Source organism: Harmonia axyridis, chromosome 7 (genome assembly GCF_914767665.1).
Source record: "Harmonia axyridis chromosome 7, icHarAxyr1.1, whole genome shotgun sequence".
Lineage (NCBI taxonomy): Eukaryota > Metazoa > Arthropoda > Insecta > Coleoptera > Coccinellidae > Harmonia > Harmonia axyridis.
The window spans coordinates 2,124,804-2,148,101 of NC_059507.1; the positions used below are offsets into that span (position 1 = coordinate 2,124,804).

The 23,298-nt window shown below is 37.7% G+C and overlaps 1 protein-coding gene across 1 annotated transcript in view; it reads right to left on the bottom strand.

Moving 5' to 3' along the window:
* Positions 1 to 4,622: 4,622 nt before the first annotated feature.
* LOC123684186 overlaps positions 4,623 to 23,298 on the bottom strand; it is a 269,382-nt gene continuing 250,706 nt past the window's right edge. Inside the window, exons 4-5 of the mRNA XM_045623353.1 lie at positions 15,648 to 16,046; positions 4,623 to 6,174 (exon numbers count right to left, since the gene is read on the bottom strand). Coding sequence (XP_045479309.1) covers positions 6,080 to 6,174; positions 15,648 to 16,046 — 494 coding nt within the window. The 3' untranslated portion in view covers positions 4,623 to 6,079. The remainder of the gene's footprint in view (positions 6,175 to 15,647; positions 16,047 to 23,298) is intronic.

Consider the following 23,298-nt stretch of genomic DNA (forward strand, 5'->3'; position numbering starts at 1 on the left):
ATTTTATCGACCACACAAAATACCGCAAACGCCTGAAGCGACTATCATGTTGAAAGCTGGAAGTAAGAGGATAAGCCAGTGAACTGATAAAAATTATGAAGCCATTCAGCTCCAGGATAAGCCTGCCACGCACGTGGGTATGGTAGGGGGATGTTGATTCCCCCTCTTGTGAAGCTGTTGAATTATAATTAGGCGATTAACTCTTAATTGTGTAACATGAACAGATTTTCATCAATTTGCTACATCAAAGATGGAGGATTTGGGAAATTAGTAGGCTTTCGAAAAATCTGAATAGACCAAATACTCAGATATACCAGCATCGTATGCAAATTACTATTAGGCCAATTGAAAAGTCTCCGGTCTGATGCACATATGGCGGTGCTAGTATTAAATCCATATGATTTTAACCAACCTCCAAACGAAACGTGACAAAATTTGACAGCACTCCGATCATTAGTTTGTGAGATATTGCGTTGTGAGTGTAGCTACTTTTGTTATTTGAAAGAAGAATTTCGTGTGCTGATGAAATATTGCTTTTAGAAGGGAAAAATACAGTTCAAGCAAAATCTTGGCTCGATGAAGAGTTTCCGGGGTCTGCATCAGGAAAATCAACCATCATTGATTGGTATGCTAAGTTCAAACGTGGTGAAATGAACACCGAAGACGGCCAACGCAGTGGACGCCCAAAAGAGGCTGTCACCGGCGAAAAAATCGAAAAAGTTCTCAAAATCATTTTGAATGACCATGAAGTGAAGTTGGATCACGATAGCAGACATTGTGAAGATATCATCTGAACATGTACATCATATCATTCACGAATATTTGTACATGAGAAAGCTATGTGCAAAATGGGTGCTGCGCGAGTTCACAATCGATCAAAAGCAACAACGTGGTAATGATTCTGGGCAGTGTTTGAAGATGTTTAAGTACAATAAACCTGAATTTTTGCGTCGATATGTGACAATGGATGAAACATAACTCCATCATTTCACTCCGGAGTCCAATCGACAGTCAGCTGAGTGGTCTGCACATGATGAACCGAATCCAAAGCGAGGAAAAACCCAACAGTTAGCTGGAAAGGTTATGGCATCAGTATTCTGGGATGCGCAAGGTATAATATTCATTGATTACCTCCAAAAGGGCCAGACCATCAACAGCGATTATTATATAGCGTTATTGGATCGTTTAAAGGATGAAATAGTTAAAAAACGACTCCATTCGAAGGAAAAAAGGTGCTGTTTCATCAAGACTATGCGCCGTGTCACAAATCAATGAAAACAATGACAAAAGTGCGTGAATTGGGCTTCGAATTGCTTCTGCATCCACCGTATTCGCCAGATCTAGGCCCCAGCGACTTTTTCCTGTTCTGAGACCTCGAAAGAAGGCTCACTGGAAAGAAATCTAGCGCCAATGAAGAAGTAATTGCCAAAACTGAGGCCTATTTTGAAGCGAAAGACAAATCGTACTACAAAAATGGTATCGAAAAGTTGGAAGATCGCTATAATTGCTGTATCGCCTACGAAGGCAGCTATGTTGAATAATAAAATCGAATTTTGACAAAAAAATGTGTTTTACTATGGCAGACCTGGTACTTTTCAATTGGCCTGTTATTCTCGGTAAAACAATCTCACTTGAGGTTATTAATTTCGTTGATAAGCTAAGCTATTCAAGTCGGCATACCGACCACCCCAATTTCGTTAGTTGCAACAAGGCAACAAGGAAACGGAAACAGAATCGAGTTTTCGCGAGTAAAAGAAACTGGAAAATCTAAATTGAATCCTAACAGGAGAGGTGTTTTTTTCTCTCTTCACCTCAAGTGTACAAACAGGACGAAACAGGGGCAATACAATAAAGTGTCTGGGGCGCCTTTTTCCATCACGGCGACTCATTCTCTATTCCAATTGCGGTATCTTTAGCGCTAAGATAACGACGTTCCAACATGATGACTGGATGCTTCCGAAGAGACGAATCGCCAGGAAAACTCCTGGGTGAATTTAATCTGGAGGAGAGCGCGTGTCGGTGGATTTTCAAGTAGTGTTTAGGTATTCTCTGTGGATCCGAATCTATCTCATCAACGAGACAAGGAGGTCTCTGGCTTGTCGCACAAGACCAGCTCTTGAATGTTGAGCGTGGAGGAAAAAGTTCGATGGGGCAGTTCGGAAGGGCTGTCTCAACTTGTTCTGTGATCTATTTTCGTTTAGTAATGTGCACTGAGTTGCAGGGTATCTTGAATTATGATTTTCATTCGGTAGATACAAAAATTCTGAATTATTCAGATTTATAATAAAGCTGTAGTGAAAAAAAATAAAACAAAATAATTCCTACAAATATTTTATAATAGGGAAGTTGAATATATTTTATCACCGTCATTTTTCTAAATGGAACACCCCCATTATGTCTCAATTTTCCGATTACTCTAGCTGAGCTGATTCCAAAAATGAATCACATTTGATTCCAATTGGTACAGGATGGACAAAAATGCAATAGTTTTGTGTGTGCTCATAAAGTAACGCGTAACATTCTTTATTAGTTAAATTGACAATATTATGAAAAATACTTATTGTCTAGCGGAAATAAACAAATAATAACATTCCACAAAAAACTAGACGACTATGTTTTTTTTTCAAATTGATAAGAAATAATTTCTTTCATATTCTGTCTGCCAGACCACAAGTACTAAACATGTTTGGAAACAGTTCATATTTATTAATCTAAAAATGTAACAAACTACAGGGTGTTACATTCAAACCAATTGCCGCTAGACAATAAGTATTTTTGATAATATTGTTAATTTAACTGATAATAGTATATTCTAAAACAAGTTGCAGAATAGGCTCCTATTCCAACACGAATGCGAAATTCTAAAACGAGCGACGAAGGAGCGAGTTTTGGAACGCATGAGTGTTGGAATTGCCTTCTGCAACGAGTATTAGACGATATTTTCTCTATTTCAGTCAAGTTTTGCGAAATATTGTCGAAATTCAATGAAAAATTCAGATTATATATCCTAGTGACTTTTGTATTGTATCTTGGCAGTTGGTGTGACTGTTACGAAAATTGACAGATTACGGAATTTAAATATGAATCGTATGTTTCGAATTTAGACATAATTTAAAATTACACATTAAATTCGTGAATTATGTCTGACGAAATCGATTGAACACTACCAGAATTATGAGAATTTGCGAATATGTAGCGAATCATTTCTCTATATCCCCAAATTATATTATATTGACAATTATTGACGTTTGTTTTTGTTGAAATTTGATAGGATTGGAAGTCAGCATAGACAACCACAAAACGAAAAATATATCTGAAAACGATGCTGTAATGAGTTCATTACAGCACTGTTTTTTAGAACTGTAATGAACTCATTACGATACAGAAATAGAGAAAGAATGTTACGCTTTACTTTATGAGCATACACAAAACTACGGTGACGGTGACGTCTTAACTCGAAAGTAATTCACCCTGTATATTAGATTATTATGATATTTCAAAATACGGTAAATTAAAATAAAAAATCGACGTGTTTCAGGATTATTTCTTAAAATGGTCTGTTTAGCTAAAAATGAATTTGTTCCATACTTTACGGACACAGTGTATATTTGCTTCGCCAACATTGTGGCTTTCTCAGGTTAATTTTACATTTTGACTAATACAAACCAGAGGTTATAGATCAACTTATTTTTATTTAAAGAATTTCAAATAAGCCCCATTCTTTCAAATGATTTGCATATATTGAAAGTACACTATCAGAAGTTCAGGTATACTCTTCTTGAACGATTTGCCTGTTTGTCCAATGATAACTATGGATTCATCAAGCGCAGTAGCTTGACATTTTAACCAACTACAAGCTCGTGAAAAATTACATACTTGAGCTTGACTTGACTTGATTTTACATATTTATTGCTTAACTTGATATCAAGCTACTTGATATTACTTGAGCTTGATATGCACGAGTCGCACGGCATATGTTTCTGCATTCTGGTGAGCGTTTAGACTAAATAAGGAGATTCCTCGAGCGCCGAGAGACTGAAGCATTCGCCAGTGTAACTTTATTAGTAGTTTTCGCACATTTCTATGAAATCTATTGGTAGATTTTGATGGTTCCAGAAATATCTTTTCGAACTTGGCTAAAACGGCCAAGTATTTTTTTAACAACGCCAGCATCTTCAGCTCCTGTTGAAAGACAATTTTCCAGAGCTGTAAGGCGACAAATTCATAAAATGACTCATGTATATTAGATCCTGGATGAAAAATTATGAAACCAAACCAAGCTTGGAGGTTTCTCAATTTCAAGAAAGTTTATTTTTCTTATTATTTTTTATTTTGTTATAATTTATAGTGACTTGATTTATGTTTTCATTTCAAAAAAGTTTAATGAATGAAAATGTTTTTTGCGAGGTTCCTTCTAATTTTATTATGTTCTTATTGATATGACACCACACAATAAAACTGCTAAGAATCAAGTAGCTTGATATGATTCAAGTACTTGATAAATCAACATTTCTCTTGACTTGAGATTGAAAAACTACTACTTGACTTGAGCTTAACTTGAAATCAATTTAAGCAAAACGAGGATATGTCAAATATAAGGCTAATTCAATGAAACTCAAATAGCGAAGTATTTCAACTTTTATTCCTCAAAATAAAGTACAGTGTATTTCGAGATTTCACCATAAATTTCTCTTGAATCATTGACAGTATTTTGCATTGTTGACAGTTCAAGAGTTTGAGTTTGAATCAAACAACACAATTAAGTTAGTAATTGTATAGTAGTACATCAAATATATCTTCTTATTATTATATACATTCATTGTTAATTGATACAAGTGGTTTCACATGAAAAACAATGTAATATTTCTATATTATTCAAGATAAATTTTCTTACGTTTTAAGGGTTGACGTACAATGCTAGGTTGTATAATCAAATATTAATTTACTTTATTTAACAATTTTTGGCGTTACCGCCTAACATAATATTTTTTATCGATCACAGGAATTCATATGAATTTACATGTTCTGAACTAATGAAATAAAATAGCGAAATTGCAATATCTACAACAAATTTTATTTGACAGACGGAATATTTAGTGAAGATCATATTCCTTGAACTTAAATCCATTGTATGTATTGAATTTGGTATACTAAATAGTTGGAATAATATGGAAATATAGTGCTGTGAAAGTTTTATCCATCAAATCATATTTATTTTGCTGGAAATAATGAAGAAGTTAATCCTAAAAAACAATATTTCATGAGCCTGACATGGACAAGGTTAGGGTTATAAAACGTCTGTGGATTAAAATAATTTATGACCTAGTCATATCGAATTTATATGTACATCTCGTTAAAATGACAAGGTCCTATTAATTTTTCCATGTCCATAAAATAAAGCATTTTTACAACTTCATATAGTTCAATGGAACATTCCCTCTAAAAAAGGTTTTTCACCGAACTTTTGGGAGCACTGATGTTGATAATCAATACATTTCTATAAATATCGGATTTAGTTCCTGTAGATGATTCTGAATTCATATGATATGGACTAAGAGATGATATAAGATTCTTAGATATGCTTCACCACCTTTCACTAATTGACATAATAATGCCTCTCATATTACAAAAATTTTAAAAGATGCATAGACTAGAGAAATAGTTTTGGTTTAGTTCAATTCAAATCCTTATAATGAAATTTATTTACAGTTCTCAGGGATGTGGGAGTTTATGTCACATCGATCGAAAATGATAATTTTTTTGAGTATCAAAGGGCGCTGTGAAAACTTCCGTTAATCGATTCAAACTATATCGATATCATATAACTTTCATTCTTTCTAGTTTTGCTAATGTGAAAGTTAGTTCAACTCGTTTTTGATAATTTTTTGTGTGTTTTGAGAGCACAATTATTTAAAAAAGTCCGGTTGCAATTGACCACGTTAAGGGGCAATAAGGGAAGTTTTCACGCTTACATGCTCCTGCCCATTAGCTTAAAAAAAAACGAAATTTATGGAAGGAATGTACAAAGCAACGATTATCCAATATCACTCACTATAGATTCAAGTGTCTTTGGCTTCCTTCAAACTGTTTGGTATCTCCTAGATTGCTGCAGGACCGTGCAACATAAAAGGACGATTAAATATCTGGGGAATGAGAGTCCACTGCAACCAGCCCCTGAAAAAAAAAAAAACAACACGTTTAGCTTGTTCTAAGCGGGTGGACCAATTAAGGTTTGTCGGCTTGGATGCCTTCACATGGTGGTGATATTAAAGTCAGTATTTTCAGGGAATGTTCCTGCAATTAATATAACGGTAGAAATATATTTTGTAGAGCGCATGCGGATGTTTTGCGGTTTCTAATTTTCATGTGAATCGTACATGTTCACCCAATATGAGAATCAATAAGTTACAGTCTGGAAATAAAATGAAGAAGTGTTTTAACAGAATAAATTGTTTCAGTATTCAGTGTATTCAGCTTATAGTACACCCTGTAAAACAAGTTCTATGACAAACTTCGACAAATGGTAGCTGCACTAATTCTGAACATTCATTACCTATGAATATAGGTCTGATTCGTTTTCGTTTAGATTTTCTTGTTGAAGTCAGAATTATTTCTCTTCAAACCTTTCTCAACAACAAAAATTGTCTACCTTCGCAAGCCTCACATCGACGAACTACAGATTCCGTAATTAATGTTGATGAGTTGTGACTTCATCATAGTACACAATCTAATGGATTGAAATCCAGTGAGCGAGGTGGACATGGCTTAATCCTTCTAGATATATCCGTTTATTTATGAAATTTTCATTTAACCAAGCAGCTACTTGTCTTCCTCTGACTTATCATTGGAAACTACTACTTGACTTGAGTTGATTTCAAGTCAAGCTCAAGTGAAGGGTGTTTTTTTCGAGGTATATAACTTCAAGTTGGCATTACTGTTCAAGATGGCGACCGATTTGACAGCTCTCAAGTGATTTATTTTCAGTTTGGTTTGGTCATCATGAATAGACTCAAGCCTGAACAACGCTTGCAAATAGTGCAATTTCAATTCGAAAATAATGGTTCAGTGCGGAATACATATCGCGCACTACGTCCATTATCGATGAAGCGCACTTCTGGTGGAATGGCTACGTCAACAAACAAAACTGCCGCATTTGAAGTGAAGCTAATCCTCAAGTGTATGTCGAAACACCGTTACATCCAGAAAAACTGACTGTTTGGTGCTCTTTATGGGCTGGTGGAATCATTGGTCCGTACTTCTTCAAAAACGATGATGGCCAGAACGTTACAGTCAATGGTGATCGGTATAGAGCCATGATTACTAATTTTTTCATTCCTGAATTGAACAACCATGATGTCCAGGAGCTGTGGTTCCAACAAGACGGCGCAACATGTCACACAGCTCGTGCCACAATCGATTTATTGAAAGACACGTTTGGTGACCGCCTACTTTCACGTTTTGGACCTGTGAATTGACCTCCAAGATCTTGTGATTTAACACAGCTAGACTACTTTCTGTGGGGCTATGCGGATAAGCCACAAACCCTTGACCATTTGGAAGACAACATTCGCCGTGTCATTGCCGATATACGGCCACAAATGTTGGGAAAAGTCATCGAAAATTGGACGTCCAGATTGGACTACATTCGAGCCAGCCGTGGCGGTCATATGCCAGAAATCATAATAATTCAAAATGTAATGCCACAAGATTATCCATCGTTGTTTTATTGCAATTTAAAGTTCTATAGCTCTAAAAAAAACACCCTTTACTCAAGTAAAGGGTGACTTGGCTCAAGCTCAAGCTTGAGCCAAGTCGTTTGAATATTAAGCCAAGCCGTGAATCCCTACGACCAATTAATACACCAGTTCAGTTCGGGGAACGACCGCCCCAAAAAAAACCCAACACTTCGATCGATCGATCACGGTTCAAAACACCGCAACCACCTTGCTTATCAAACCCATAACATCTAAAACAGGCTCCAATCACGAAAAACTCCCTCTTTTGAATGAATCTAGATCGTTTTCGAGATCCTGCTGCGGTGTGTGGTGACCTTTAACCGCCCGATAAGGCCAAGATCCCGTCCCACACAATCGCAGATCCGATTGGCCGAGACAGCGTGCACATTGTGCTGGCTGTCGGCCAACGAAATTCATAAATAATTTCCATGCAATACGCGCTCTCTCCGCTAGGTGGCGGGGACCAGTATCCGGCGGCGTCACTTCGCGACCCTAATTTACGACGTGTTCGGGATCTGGAAAACTGGAAGGGCTTGCTGCTCGATGCCAACTCTCCAAGATTCGAGCAAGACGTCCGCAGATTAACGCGCCAACTCCCGTTCGTTACCTGCTACCTGGGGTATGCATATTCATGGCTATTACCCAGGGGCTGTTTCAATCTTTCAACGGGGTTTTTGCGACAGAAGCGCAGTACTTTGACAGTTATGGAGGTAGTGTCAGTTGTCAGATTTGGAGTGTTTAAATCGTCACGGAGGAAGTGGCGATGCCATGGAAAAGTTCCAAGATGTTCAACGTCTCTACGAGGTGAAATGTGGAAGACGAATGGATGTCGTCAAGTCCCTAATCTAGGTGTTATCAAAGTTTGTTCATCAGAAAGAAATCTATTATTTGGCCAGAATTCTTTCACATGGAAATTCATTGACAGGGAATGGTTAGAGGTAAGAAAAGTCTCTTCAGCCAGCCATAGCCAAAGTTTCGATAGTGTTGCACAGAGGGCTGTTTCAATCTTTCAACGGGGTTTTTGCGACAGAAGCGCAGTAATTTGACAGTTATGGAGGTAGTGTCAGTTGTCAGATTTGGAGTGTTTAAAATCGTCACGAAGGAAGTGGCGATGCCATGGAAAAGTTCCAAGATGTTCAACGTCTCTACGAGGTGAAATGTGGAAGACGAATGGATGTCGTCAAGTCCCTAATCTAGGTGTTATCAAGCTTTGTTCATCAGAAGGACATTGATTTTTTGACCAGAATTCATTCACATAGGAATTAATTGACAGGGGATGGTCAGAGGAAGGGAAAGTCTCTTCAACCATAGCCAACGTTTCGATATATTTGGTTGAAAAGAAGCATTATCTGAAAAGAAAACGCTTTTGGTTGGTGTTGCACAAGAGTGGTTCGAGCGATTCTACTCTGGTGTAGTGGATCAACCTCTGACAAGCCTGTTGTCGAAAATGCTGATGAAATTATGGTAAATATCGAGCCAGACCGTTACGTTAGCATTCGTAGCACCTTCCAGGAACTCAAAATCCAACATAAAACCATTTTGAACCAGTTCTAGAAGGCTGTATTAAAAGAAAGCTTGGTGTAAGGTTGTGACACGTTCTGATGCAAAAAAACTCTCATGAACTGAATTTCCATCTGAGAATTGCTACTGAATTCAATAAAATCGACTCATTTCTGAAACGGATGTTGACTGAAGATGAAAAATGGGTCACTCACGACAATCTCAAGTGACAGAGATCGTGGTCGAAAGCCAACAGAGCGACCCAGATCATGGTTAAGCCAGGATTGATGACCAGGAAGGTGTTGCTGTGTTTGATGGGATTGGCAGGAATTACTCCACTAGGAGCTGCTCCTTTATGGTCAAACGCTCAATTTTGCCCTCTACTATAAACAACTCGAATAGCATTGGTAAACAGTAGAGGATCCTGTTTCATCATGACAACGCTAGGCTGAACACATCTTCTATGACGCGACAGTAGCTCCAAGAGCTCGGATGGGAAGTTCTTTTAAAATCCATCCTATATGGACTTGGCAACAGAGCACCACTTGTTCCTGCTTCTGGCCAACGCACTTGGGGAAACAAATTCGGCCTCAGAAGAGGCCTAGAAAAATTGGTTATCCAAGTTTTTTGCCAATAAGGACAAGTACTTCTACGGGAGGGGCATTATGAAGTTGAATTCTTTTTGGCAAACAAGTTATCGACTAGAAAGACATATTCGATCTGAATTGGATGATTTTAACACTTTTTATAAAGCTAAAAATACGAAATTACTTTTTCTCCAACCTAATATTTCATATCATCATCAGAGCAAACCTAAGTAACTGATAAATGATATATAATTGGCTTACATCTGCACTTGGTAATGAATGATGAAAAATACAAAAAGAAAAAGATGCCATCAACATAACCATTGTCAAACCGAAGATTTCCACGCTATTTCATAGGAATCATAATCGAAAGTTAACCAAGGAGAATGTATGTCATCAAGGGAGAGTAGCGATATACCGGTTTCACCCTTATTAGGGATCAGCAGTACCGCATAACTCAACTCAATAAGATGTCTGCTACTTCGTTTGTTCGTCATCTTGGGTTGAGTTATGCGGTACTGATGATCCCTAATAAGGGTGAAACCGGTATATCGCTAATCTCCACTGATGACATACATTCTCCTTGGTTTACTTTCGATTATGATTCCTATGAAACAGCGTGGAAATCTTCTGTTTGACAATGGTTATGTTGATGGCATTTTTGTTGATACATTAACCAGATAGATAATTAATATCGTATGATATTACACACTTGGAAATCGTACATCTTCTTCTTTCTGTATTTTTCATCTAAGTAATTGAGATTCAAACTAGACAAATAGATACAAAAATGATGATTACACAGCAGAACCAATTGCGTTTTCTGTAGTCGATTGAGTGTTCTTAGAATATAAGAATGACAATGGTGACTTGCAAGCATTAAGATAAGTAATCATTTGTTAATATCGAGAGAACCATTGTCATTATGAACATTTCAAATTGTACAATTCCTAATGGAAAACTGGTGATATTCTTTAATTTTCTTCATAGGAAAATGGATCCAAAGATATGATGAAAATTATCACGTCATTCTAGGTTCTCATGGATTCTGGCTGTTTTGATTTCGGAGTTTTATTCAGAACACTTGGGTACATTCAACCAGTTGTCTACATGTGAAATTTCTCCAAAAATTACATGAATAGATACCAATCTGAGTAAGAGAGCTAAAGCTTCTATCTTCACGTATGTGCTCTTCTAAATTCATCACTGTAAAATATTTACTCGATTGGTGAAAAGATTTAAAAGCAACATATAAAAACTGCAGCCGTTCTGCATTCATTCTCCGATTATCTATTCGAAAGGGTATCCGTGTACGATCCAAGGGCCCCAACCTTTATCCTCGTCAAAAATATGAACATCAATTTCCCGAACACCGGGAAAGCTCCGCTGCACGGAAAGCCTCCGGATGGGAATATAAACATATCCGTTGCGCACATATCAAGATCCCTCTCTTTTTTGGTTTTTCCGCAGTATGGTAATTCGGTAAAATTCTATTTTAATCATTCTATTTATGAGCAGAGGGTGAAATCCTTCACAGAGCTGTTTTATTCAACTCAATTGTACTGGAATACAGAATAAGCCGTGTTCGTATTGCAGGCTAATTTGTGGAAGAATGGCCGGAACCATGAAGGTTATGAAACCTTGTAACGGGTGTTTTTTTTCGAGGTATATAACTTTAAGTTGGCATTACTGTTCAAGATGGAGACCGATTTGACAGCTGTCAAGTGATTTATTCTCAGTTTGGTTTGGCAATTCATCATGAATAGACTCACGCCTGAACAACGCTTGCAGATAGTGCAATTTCATTTAGAAAATAATGGTTCCGTGCGGAATACGTATCGCGCACTACGTCCATTTTATTTCGTTTAGCGATGAAGCGCACTTCTGGTTGAATGGCTACGTCAACAAACAAAACTGGCGCATTTGGAGTGAAGCTAATCCTCAAGTGTATGTCGAAACACCGTTACATCCAGAAAAACTGACTGTTTGGTGCGCTTTATGGGCTGGTGGAATCATTGGTCCGTACTTCTTCAAAAACGATGATGGCCAGAACGTTACAGTCAATGGTGATCGGTATTGAGCCATGATTATTAACTTTTTCATTCCTGAATTGAACAACCATGATGTCCAGGAGCTGTGGTTCCAACAACACGGCGCAACATGTCACACAGCTCGTGCTACAATCGATTTATTGAAAGACACGTTTGGTGACCACCTAATTTCACGTTTTGGACCTGTGAATTGGCCTCCAAGATCTTGTGATTTAACACCGCTAGACTACTTTCTGTGGGGCTATGTAAATTCATTGGTCTATGCGGATAAGCCACAAACCCTTGACCATTTGGAAGACAACATTCGCCGTGTTATTGCCGATATACGGCCACAAATGTTGGAAAAAGTCATCGAAAATTGGACGTCCAGATTGGACTACATCCGAGCCAGCCGTGGCGGACATATGCCAGAAATCATATTTAAAATGTAATGCCAAAAGATTATCTTGCGGATAAATAAAATTCATGTCAATGGAATAATCCATCGTTGTTTTATTGCAATTTGAAGTTCTATAGCTCTAAAAAAAACACCCTTCACATACGTATCCTGCCCTCTCGGTGAAAATGTTATCAACGCAGGATAATACATCCTTTTTCTGCTCGATCGTTATTCTTCCGAGCGTATCGCATCTCAGAATGCCTCGACGATGTCTCGAACTATTTGGCTGCTCCGAAGGAGATTTGATCGGATAAAGTAACGAGAATAGGGTGAGTGTCCCTGCTGCAATCAACACCTGCCTGCCTCGCCATTGACGTTCTCGTTCTAACAGAAAGGAGGAAAGTTCGATTCCGGAGAATGGAGACGTTTTTCAAGGAGCTCTTTTTACCAAAGATATAAGACTGCGCTAAAACGAAGGGTAATACCAATACGCGAAAGACAAAGTTTTCCAAGAGAAGATTTGATGGCTCGGATGATGTCGGAGGAAAGTTTTCTGTGCTGTCAGTGGCGTGGCTTGACTTAAAAGGGTCCTGTGTCAGAATTTAGGATGAAAGTTTGTTTGGGATTGAGCAATGAAGGAGAAAGGTTTTTGAAAAAAAGAAATAAAGACGTTGGCATTGAAATGAAATAAATTGCAATAAAACAACAATGGATTATTCGATTGACATGAATTTTATTTATTCGCAAGATAATCTTGTGGCATTACATTTTAAATATGATTTCTGGCATATGACCGCCACGGCTGGCTCTGATGTAGTCCAATCTGGACGTCCAATTTTCGATTACTTTTTCCAACATTTGTGGCCGTATATCGGCAATAACACGGCGAATGTTGTCTCCCAAATGGTCAAGGGTTTGTGGCTTATCCGCATAGACCAATGACTTTACATAGCCCCACAGAAAGTAGTCTAGCGGTGTTAAATCACAAGATCTTGGAGGCCAATTCACGGGTCCAAAACGTGAAATTAGGCTGTCACCAAACGTGTCTTTCAATAAATCGATTGTAGCACGAGCTGTGTGACTTGTTGCGCCGTCTTGTTGGAACCACAGCTCCTGGACATCATGGTTGTTCAATTCAGGAATGAAAAAGTTAGTAATCATGACTCAATACCGATCATCATTGACTGTAACGTTCTGGTCATCATCGTTTTTGAAGAATTACGGACCAATGATTCCACCAGCCCATAAAGCGCACCAAACAGTCAGTTTTTCTGGATGTAACGGTGTTTCGACATAAACTTGAGGATTAGCTTCACTCCAAATGCGGCAGTTTTCTTTGTTGGCGTAGCCATTCAACCAGAAGTGCGCTTCATCGCTAAACAAAATAAAATGGACGTAGTGCGCGATACGTATTCCGCACAGAACCATCATTTTCGAAATAAAATTGCACTTTTTGCAAGCGTTGTTCAGGCGTGAGTCTATTCATGATGAATTGCCAAACCAAAATGAGAATAAACCACTTGACAGCTGTTAAATCGGTCGCCATCTTGAACAGTAATGCCAACTTAAAGTTATATACCTCGAAAAAAAACACCCGTTACAAGGATTTTGGAATGGTTGAGGTGTAGGAGGGGATTGAGTCGAAATCTTCTTCTTCTTCTTGAGTCGAAAAGATTGCGTAACTCCCTCTATCTATCAGCTTATTCTCCAGATCTGGTTCCTAGTGATTAATGGCTTTTTGCAGACCTCAAAATAATTCTCCAGGGAAATAAATTTCGATCTAATGAAGAAGTGAATGCCGAGGTTGAAGCCTATTTTGAAAGCAAAGACAAACCTTGAATTGAAAAGTTAGAGAAGCGTTGGAATATATGTACCACTCTTGAAGGTGATTATGTTGAGGAATAGTAGAATTTTTAAGAAAAAATGTATTGAGGCTTGAGACTTATGAAATGAGGTGTTATTTTTCTATAGACAAATCAAATAGCAGAAACGAGGTGATCATACAAAAAGTTGGAAAAATATCACCTCGAATAATAAAATTCAATCATATTTTTCTCAGATCGTATGCGAAATTAACTCAAATTCCTATATTTCCATCGAGTATGAATGAGATATAGTGTTCATACCCACGCCGAAGAAGAAAATACGGTATCACCTATCGATTTCGCAACGAAATTGAACATAAACAATGGAGTTATGTTGAAAGCAGAAGCATGGACTGGAAAGCTTATTACAGCAGCGATGGAACACATTTCACTCCCCAGAAAAAAAATTTATATTGCATAATATTACTGACATCACTGATATTTTGACTACACTGTCTTCATGCGCTGTTGAATTCAGCCCGACTCACTCTGTTCTCGCAGAATACGTATAACTTCGGATATAATGTTGAAGTTTTATTTGAAACGGTGGCGAAAGAACAATTTTCGAGGCAGTGCTGTGGAAGCTCGAATATTAAAGCAAATGGCGGCCATATCGAGTTTTTTTTGTGTTTACCCAAAACGTCGTTAGAATTTCATTCCAGAAAGTGTCCACTCCATTTTCACACTATTAAATGCGTTAATACTGAATGTTCTCTTTATAATCACTGTATTAGACAGTTACTCTCAGTGGAGAGTAAGAAATTTTATGACGCAGTTATGTTTATAACGTTATTCCGGCTTGATTTTGATAATTACAACTGTGATGTTTATAATAAAATTATATTATGGGTTGAAGTTCAAATTGCAGGGTTAGGACCCTTGTAATCAGACGACCAATTTGGACTAAGCCAACGTTTCGTCTATATATTTAGTTCAAAATATTATAGATATATACCAACTTCCTTAAGTCGAAAAAATAACTTGTTTGGGCAAAGGGAATATAGGGAATTAAGAGTAACACTTCGTTAAATGAATACAATCTAAGAAATAATGAGATACACTTACAAAATTACAGGGTTTTGACCATTGATATCAGAAGACCAATTTGGATCTCAGCAATTTGTTCTGACAGTGATTCCAATTTTATAATGAACCTTTCATGTATGTCGTTCTTTCTTAGATTTGATTCATTTAATGAAGTTTTACTGTTGATTTTCCAATATTCCCTAGACCTCAATAAATCATCTTCCTTCGACTTGGTAAGCAAATATTTTAAACATAAATGTTTGTTGCTTCAACTCATACCTATTTGGATTATTTTCTCTGTAGCTTTGGTGAAGACAAAACATAGGCATAGTCCAAATTAGTCACCTGATTTCAATGTTTGTACCCTATAATTTGAAAGTCAACATGAATCAAGGACGTGAAATCAGCGAATGATAGCATGTCTTTATCTCTGCTTTGGTAGACTTCTCTAGAACATCTCATTTGAGCGTGAGCAAATCATACAATATATATGCACCCGTTACCTTGAACTCTATCAGCTCTCGAATTGATAGGAGCTGCAGTACCTCGACTCTCCAAAACAGAAGCCCTCTGAGGCCTCTCGCCTTCTACGCTCTCCTCGTTGCTCTTCAGATAGATCGTTGCTATGGTTGCAAGGCATTTGAGCTTCATGTCGCCTTTCTTGAAATGCTTGTGTCGTACTGTGAACTCTAGACCGAGAATTGACGTCTCTAAGCCTTCTCTGCCTGTGACGATTATGTCAGGACCTCTCAAGAAAGATGCGTTGGCAGGCTCGCCATTGATGAACCAATTGAGTACAGCAGCTGGCTTGGATCTGCCTGCGGTGCAGTTCACACGCACAGTATCGCCAACTTGATATCGAGGTCTTCCTCCTGTGATCTTGGGACCTTCTTCTGGTAGTGCTGAAAAAGAATTTTGTCGTAAGTGAGGAAAACGGAGGTGAATTGAACTCTTATGCTTCGATGATTGCTTTTTAATCGAAATTATCATGAGGAATCTCTTTAAGATGGTATTATCTACCATCCTGTACGTGAGGAAACCTTAATGGAATACAGTGGCGTGTTTTGAAGTTTTCCAATAGGAAGGATACAATTTGAAATGTTGCTAATGGCAATACTGTGTATCATTTTTGGCACTTCTTGTGTTATTTGTGTTCAGTAGATTATGTTATGATGATCTTCGGTTTTAAACGATGTTTAAGCGGAATAAACAGGATGAAACATGAATTCATCACTACTCTTCTGAGTCAATGAGAGCATCAGCAGAATAGGAGAAAGCCTCAAACATCAGCTGGCATTGTTAGCAACCCTATTTTGGGACGTGCATTGTATATTGTTCATTGATTATCTTAACAAAAGTAAACCCATAAACAGGAATTTCAATGAAAAATTGCCCTCAAATGTAAGAAAAATCTCTTTCACCATTACAATGCTCTTTGTCACAGATCAAACATGATCATATCGAACGAATTGCGCTTCCTACTGCTTGAACACCCAGATTATTCTTTCGATCTTGCCTCCTGTGATTACAGGCTTTTCGAAAACCTAGAAAAATGCTATAGGAAAAAATTGTCTCTAATGAAGAAGGTAGAAGCCTATTTCAATGGAAAGCAAAGACGAATCTTTCTACAGAGAAGGTATTGAACAGTTAGGTGAGCGTTGAAGTCACTCCTGAAGGTGACTGATAAATGTGATGCATAAAGTTGAGTTTTTAATCAAGATTTTGCTGAAGTTATGATGAGAACCCCCAGTAAGGTTAAGAACATAGGCTCACATATGTGGCGACAAAAAGCAATTAGACATCATGTCTAAATGCTTAAATGATTAAGATTATGAATAATGTCTGTGTTTAGGCAAAGTTTTCGTCACAATACTTCATATAAATGTACCTGTATTAGTCTAACAATGGTCTTTCGTGGTATAGTTTATTCAAAGTCACTTGAACTATTCCATAAAAACTCTTGGCTATAGATGTCCCTTTGAAGTGGATACCGCGATCTGCAAAATACCGGGGTTTATCTAAGAGTATTGTTAGGCAATAAATTCACTGGGCCCAAAGGAATGTCTGGAAACTTGGACAAACCTTGTTTGTATGATTGAAATATTCATCTTCCTCCAAGTGACTTTGGATATGCTATACTTGTGCATACATTCATAAGGTTCTTAGGAAGATACAATAGAGAATATCTTTCTCCTACCCTAATTAATGTGTAGGTATCATGATACCATTGTGCAGGCATACAACTTAGCGAATGAGAAAAGGAAGCAGAAATTCACGGGGTAAAATATGATTAAATGTTTGTAACCAAGGTATAAAACTGCGAACAAGAGAGTTCAGTGGAGTAAGTTACGAGGTGATGACCAGTTAAGTGAGTAGGGTGTTCAAGGATGTTTCCAAGTGCAAAGTTCTTGTCTGTCGTCCATCAGTGTTTTAATAATCCCGACAAAAACGCGATACTCCAAATGACCAAAGAAAAAAATCTAACGGTGTTGAATCTGGAGTTCTTAGTGGCCACCGAATCATCTGATCTCGATCTTGTGAAGAAAATTCACTTTCAGATTTGTCTATAATACAATGAATTGTGAGTCAATTAGCTGAGTAATGTCGTATCTTTCCATTATCAAATGGCATAACCAACTGAAACACAACTAATATAAGAAATGTGAAACAATAATTAACAGTGATGCCATTAAAACTAGTTGCATCATTTCCACTCGAAAACTCTTAATTTTTGTCTCATTAGGAAATACAATTGTCTCAGATGTTCTCCTCTTTCAAAAGTACACTTTCATCCCAGTTCCAGCTTCTACAATATTATTTCACTCTTCCAAGAACTCAAAGATCTCGCTCAAGATCAATAAGAAAACTAGATATCTTCCATCCCACACTTCTCGGAAATCTAGGGAGGTTTTCATCAAGAGAGAAAATTCATCGGAGAGGAAGCCATCCATGTCTTCCTGCACCAACCAATTCGATCTGGCGCGGAAGAACAATATAGCAACGCGAAGAAGTGTAAAACCTGATTAAAATGCAGATTCGGTCGGAGGAATATTTAACGAGAATGTGCAAACTTTTAAATATGCAAAATACGGAATGCACATGGGATTCGGGTTGTCCAATCTCGGTTAGGTTACTGAAACGGATATGATGTCCGACTTCGTTTGTTGTGTGTGTGCTCAGCCCTTTCGGAAAAGCTGCACAGAGCTGGATAATTCCTCTCGTTCCGCTGTGGAAAAATTCGTTACGAAATCTCATTGTTTCCACGTCGTCCTTTTCAATCCTTTTATCATTTTATATTATGTCTCAGCTAGTTCAGATGCAGCTGTACGAGAGCAACAGTTTTGTTTTTATATGTTTGGGGTATTATTAAAACACTGATGGACGACAGATGAGACTTTTATTGTGATGCAGCACTTGGAAACATCCTTGAACACTCTACTACATCAACTGGACGTCACTCCACTCAACTCTGCTTTTCACAGTTTTTACCTGGGTTACAAACATAAAATCATATTGTCCCACTTCAATTTCTTCTTCCTTTTCTTATTCTCTGAGGTGTATGCCTGTGCAATGTTATCATGGTGCCTGCACACTAATTAGGGTAGGGGAAAGATATTTTCTATTGTATCTTTCTGAGAACCCTATGAATGAGAAAGTTGTACGCACAAGTACCACGAACGACCATTGTTACACTAATGCAGGTAACTTATGTCTAATTGCTTTTTCGTCACCACAGGCACATTTGAATAATAACATTTATCAATTCGAAAATGTTGAAATATCTAACGGTGTTGAATTCGTAGACCCTGTGAAGTTCATAGATTAGCATGGATCGATACTTGGTTGATTTTCCGTGATAAAGAAGTTAGGGCAATCATTTTCTTCTAGCTTAAAAGGATTCTGAGATTCCCTCACTAGAACCGAATTTGGGACACCTTATACATGTTTTTCCATGTGGATACTGATGTACTGATCCATAGATTTGTTTTAATTTATGATTTTGTAATGTTCGCCTTCCACGTTTCACGACTTTTTCAGTTGGTCTCAGAGCAGTAGGTAATAATAAAATATTATCAACAAAAGTATTTTTCCAAAGTGATAGTCCTAGTAGTAATTCCAGATTCGAATTCATTCGATATTTTATCAATTTATCAATTATTTTATCCTTTTTCTAGCACGTATTCTTCGTATTAATCATTCGGACATCCAGGTGGCAGCACTTGATGAGTTTGACCTTCCCAAACGTCATATTATAATTCAGGAACGAAAGACATATCATCACTGTTGTCTACATATGTTCAACATGGAGTGACATTACACTTGATCGATTTATGACCTCTGTTTCGTGTATTCTAGTGCTGACAGAGGGGTGAAAGCACATGCTAGTTTACCATTCATTTATTCAACACGAATTCTGTTGGAATAACATAGGGAATTAATATAGGATTGTTATTAATAAGAACCTTTTTTCCTCCGAATAATATAAAATTTTCAATTCACTTAGAGAAAACTATCTACTATCTGTCAAAACAGCTTTAGGTATTGAAGATTAATGAAAAGCGAAAATGAAAATAACTCATCAACACTGTGAAGTAAAATAAACTGATGAATACGCCCTAACAAAATTTAGTATCAAGATTTCATGGGAGAATTTTTCAGGTTAAAATAGAATGCTTTCATTTCAAAAGACAAACGACATGAATAAAATGGAAAATACTTGAAACCCGTGTACGTAAAAACGTACACATGTTTATACAACAAATACCTGAAGAATACGCCACTGAAATCTGATATTAGGTATATTTAAGAATGACTTATATAAAATTGCCATTACCATTAACCTTTCTTTTGTGTTAAAATGTCAAGGGTTGTGTTAGCTGGGCTCATAATTGTTTTCATATCAACTATTGTCTGCATCGAAAACACAATTAACCTGTCCTTAGGATTTACCTCAATTCAATTTCGTTTCATCTGAAATGCCCTCTCTCTCTTCATTGTGGAACTAAATAAATGTGTGATTACAATACAAATATCAAAGGTTTGCTTACTGTTCTTATTGTTCTCTACGAATTCGATTGCAATTTCTTGGATATAATATCATTTTATATTACAACTGGAATATTTATGATGAAATTGGAATGAAATAAATTCAGATTCACTAGTTACGAAATCGTCTTTAATTCAGTTATGTTTCTCAACACATTGAGTAATTAAGACAAGACCTAAAACCTGGATTTGGTAATTTCTGACGAAAAATTATGATACGAAGGTTTTGCAAAAAAAAATAAGAATTGGAATTGCTTCCTATTTTGGTATTCCCAAAAGGAAATAGATATCTCATAAAGATGTGAAGTATGTTTGAAGTAATCATATCTCTTTTAACTCAATTTGAAGATTAATATTTAAGAGTAGTTTTTTCTCCACGATTTTGTGCCAATATGTGAAGTATGTTCTAACGGGTGTTTTTTTCGAGGTATATAACTTTAAGTTGGCATTACTGTTCAAGATGGCGACCGATTTAACAGCTGTCGAGTAATTTATTCTCAGTTTGGTTCGGCAATTCGTCATGAATAGACTCACGCCTGAACAACCCTTGCAAATAGTGCAATTTCATTTCGAAAATAATGGTTCTGTGCGAAATAGGTATCGCGCACTACGTCCATTTCATTTTGTTTAGCGATGAAGTGCACTTCTGGTTGAATTGATACGTCAACAAACAAAACTGCCGCATTTGGAGTGTGAAGCTAATCCTCGGTTGTATGTCGAAACACCGTTACATCTAGAAAAACTGACTGTTTGGTGCGCTTTATGGGCTGGTGGAATTGGTCCGTACTTCTTCAAAAACGATGATGGCCAGAACGTTACAGTCGATGGTGATCGGTATAGAGCCCTGATTACTAACTTTTTCATTCCTGAATTGAACAACCATGATGTCCAGGAGCTGTGGTTCCAACAAGACGGCGCAACATGTCACACAGCTCGTGCAACAATCGATTTATTGAAAGTCACGTTTTGTGACCGCCTAATTTCACGTTTTGGACCTGTAAATTGGCTTCCAAGATCTTGTGATCTAACACCGCTAGACTGGTGTCTGTGGGGTTATGTAAAGTCATTGGTCGATGCGGATAAGCCACAAACCCTTGACCATTTGGAAGACAACATTCGCCGTATTATTGCCGATATACGGCCACAAATGTTGGAAAATTGGACGTCCAGATTGGACTACATCCGAGCCAGCCGTGGCGGTCATATTCCAGAAGTCATATTCAAAATGCAATGCCACAAGATTATCTTGCGGATAAATAAAATTCATGTCAATCGAAAAATCCATCGTTGTTTTATTGCAATTTAGAATTCTATAGCTCTAAAAAAACACCATTTATTTAGACAAATTTGGATCAATCAGATTCTAGAAAGGTAATAAGCGTTTGCAGTTCTCCTGGAATACCATAAACTTCCTAAATGAATGCCAACATAGAGAAGATAAGCTGTTTTCACAAAGCCAGAAGTAGTTTTCTTGTTATTTTTCGACTCATATACATAAAAAACAACTGGATGATAGTTACATCTGCTTGTATATTCATTGTTTTATTTCAGTGTGTTTTATACTACACTATAAAACGACGAATTTTCACACAAAATGATAGCACAACTTCTTGTTGGACTGTTTTATAGACGGACGAATAAGCTCATGCTTTCAACCCAGTACTTCCTCAAAATACGCCAGTTCTCATATATGGATCAGTCCTAACGACACCTATATTCCCCCTTCCAGAAAAAACTCATCAATTTCCCACTTCCACGCCATAGATATGCCTCATTGCAAACGTCTTGAGTGGTGCAATAAAACGTCTGATGGAGAATTTAATATTCTCCACCAAGTATACCGCCAGTCGTCCAAAATATTGATTTTTCGGGAATTAGGAAGCCAATAGACCGTGCAGAAGAAATATATTGGCTTTTTTACAGCCGGCGGGAGAAAAACGATCCATATTTTAAAGAGAGACCACTCATACAACGTCCGCCGGTTCAATATGAGTCTGAAACACGAAACACATAAATCAACCGGCATGCAAAAACTCTGTCAAAGCTGAGAAGTTATAAATGCGGCAGGTTCATTCTGGAGTTCGAAGCAGCGCGAAGGGTATCCTGTGGGTTTGTCGGATGCGGGCATATTCTTAAGTAGCTCATTTGTGGGTACGGCAGCCATGAAGTTTTATAAAACAGTTAACCCCTTTTCTTGTCGATGCCAGGGATGATTGGAGTGAGAGTTTAACTAGTTTAACTTAATTAATCTTAATCTGACGGCTGGATCTTCGTCGAATCATGCTTCGGTTCAACACGATTGTACAGGGTGGTCTGGCGGTGTGTTTGTATCATTGGAGCTATGAGAACGTGCCTAACTAGTCAGATCATTACAGATCTCACACCTTCTCATCTTAGGATGGATAGATTCTAAGATCATCCTGGAAAGGCATTGGAAATGAAGAAATAGGGACCAAAGAACCTGGTTTTCTCTGACCAATTACATAACATCAGCTCCAGTCACGAGGTGAAAAAGAAAACTAGCATCGAGAAAACCTTCACTACGATGCTATTATTATTATTATTTGAACTGGGGTCGTTGGGGCTCAGTAAGCCTTTCGGGAACTGCTACCACCTAGATCTTCTGTTCTCTACCCTACTCATGGATCTCATGGAAACCTAAGGAGGTCGTCAATGACGTTAATAAAACTGAAAACCTCCTTAGGGCCTTGGCCGTTACCTCTCGGGTATCCAGGACCGGCTTTCCTATATGTATGGTTCTTAGGCCAGCCAGCTCTGGACACTTGCATACCATGTGTTCAGCTGTTTCTGCTTCTGATCCACAGAGTCTGCGAATCCCATCTGATGACTTCTCTATACGGTCGATACAAACATCATTTGTACCGACAGTGCCCCGACAGCAGTCCCATCATCATCCGAAGCTCGGCTCGTGACAGATTCAAGAGCTTTTTGGTGTAGGTAGATGAAATCGTCACGAATTTCTTGGCCTGAGTAAGTCCAGGAGTGTTAGTCCAGTGCGTTATCCTGTTATTCAACTCCCATTGCTACGATGCTAAGTAGAAAATAAGAGTTAGCAATGCAGTCCACATCCCAATTCTCGAAAAGAAT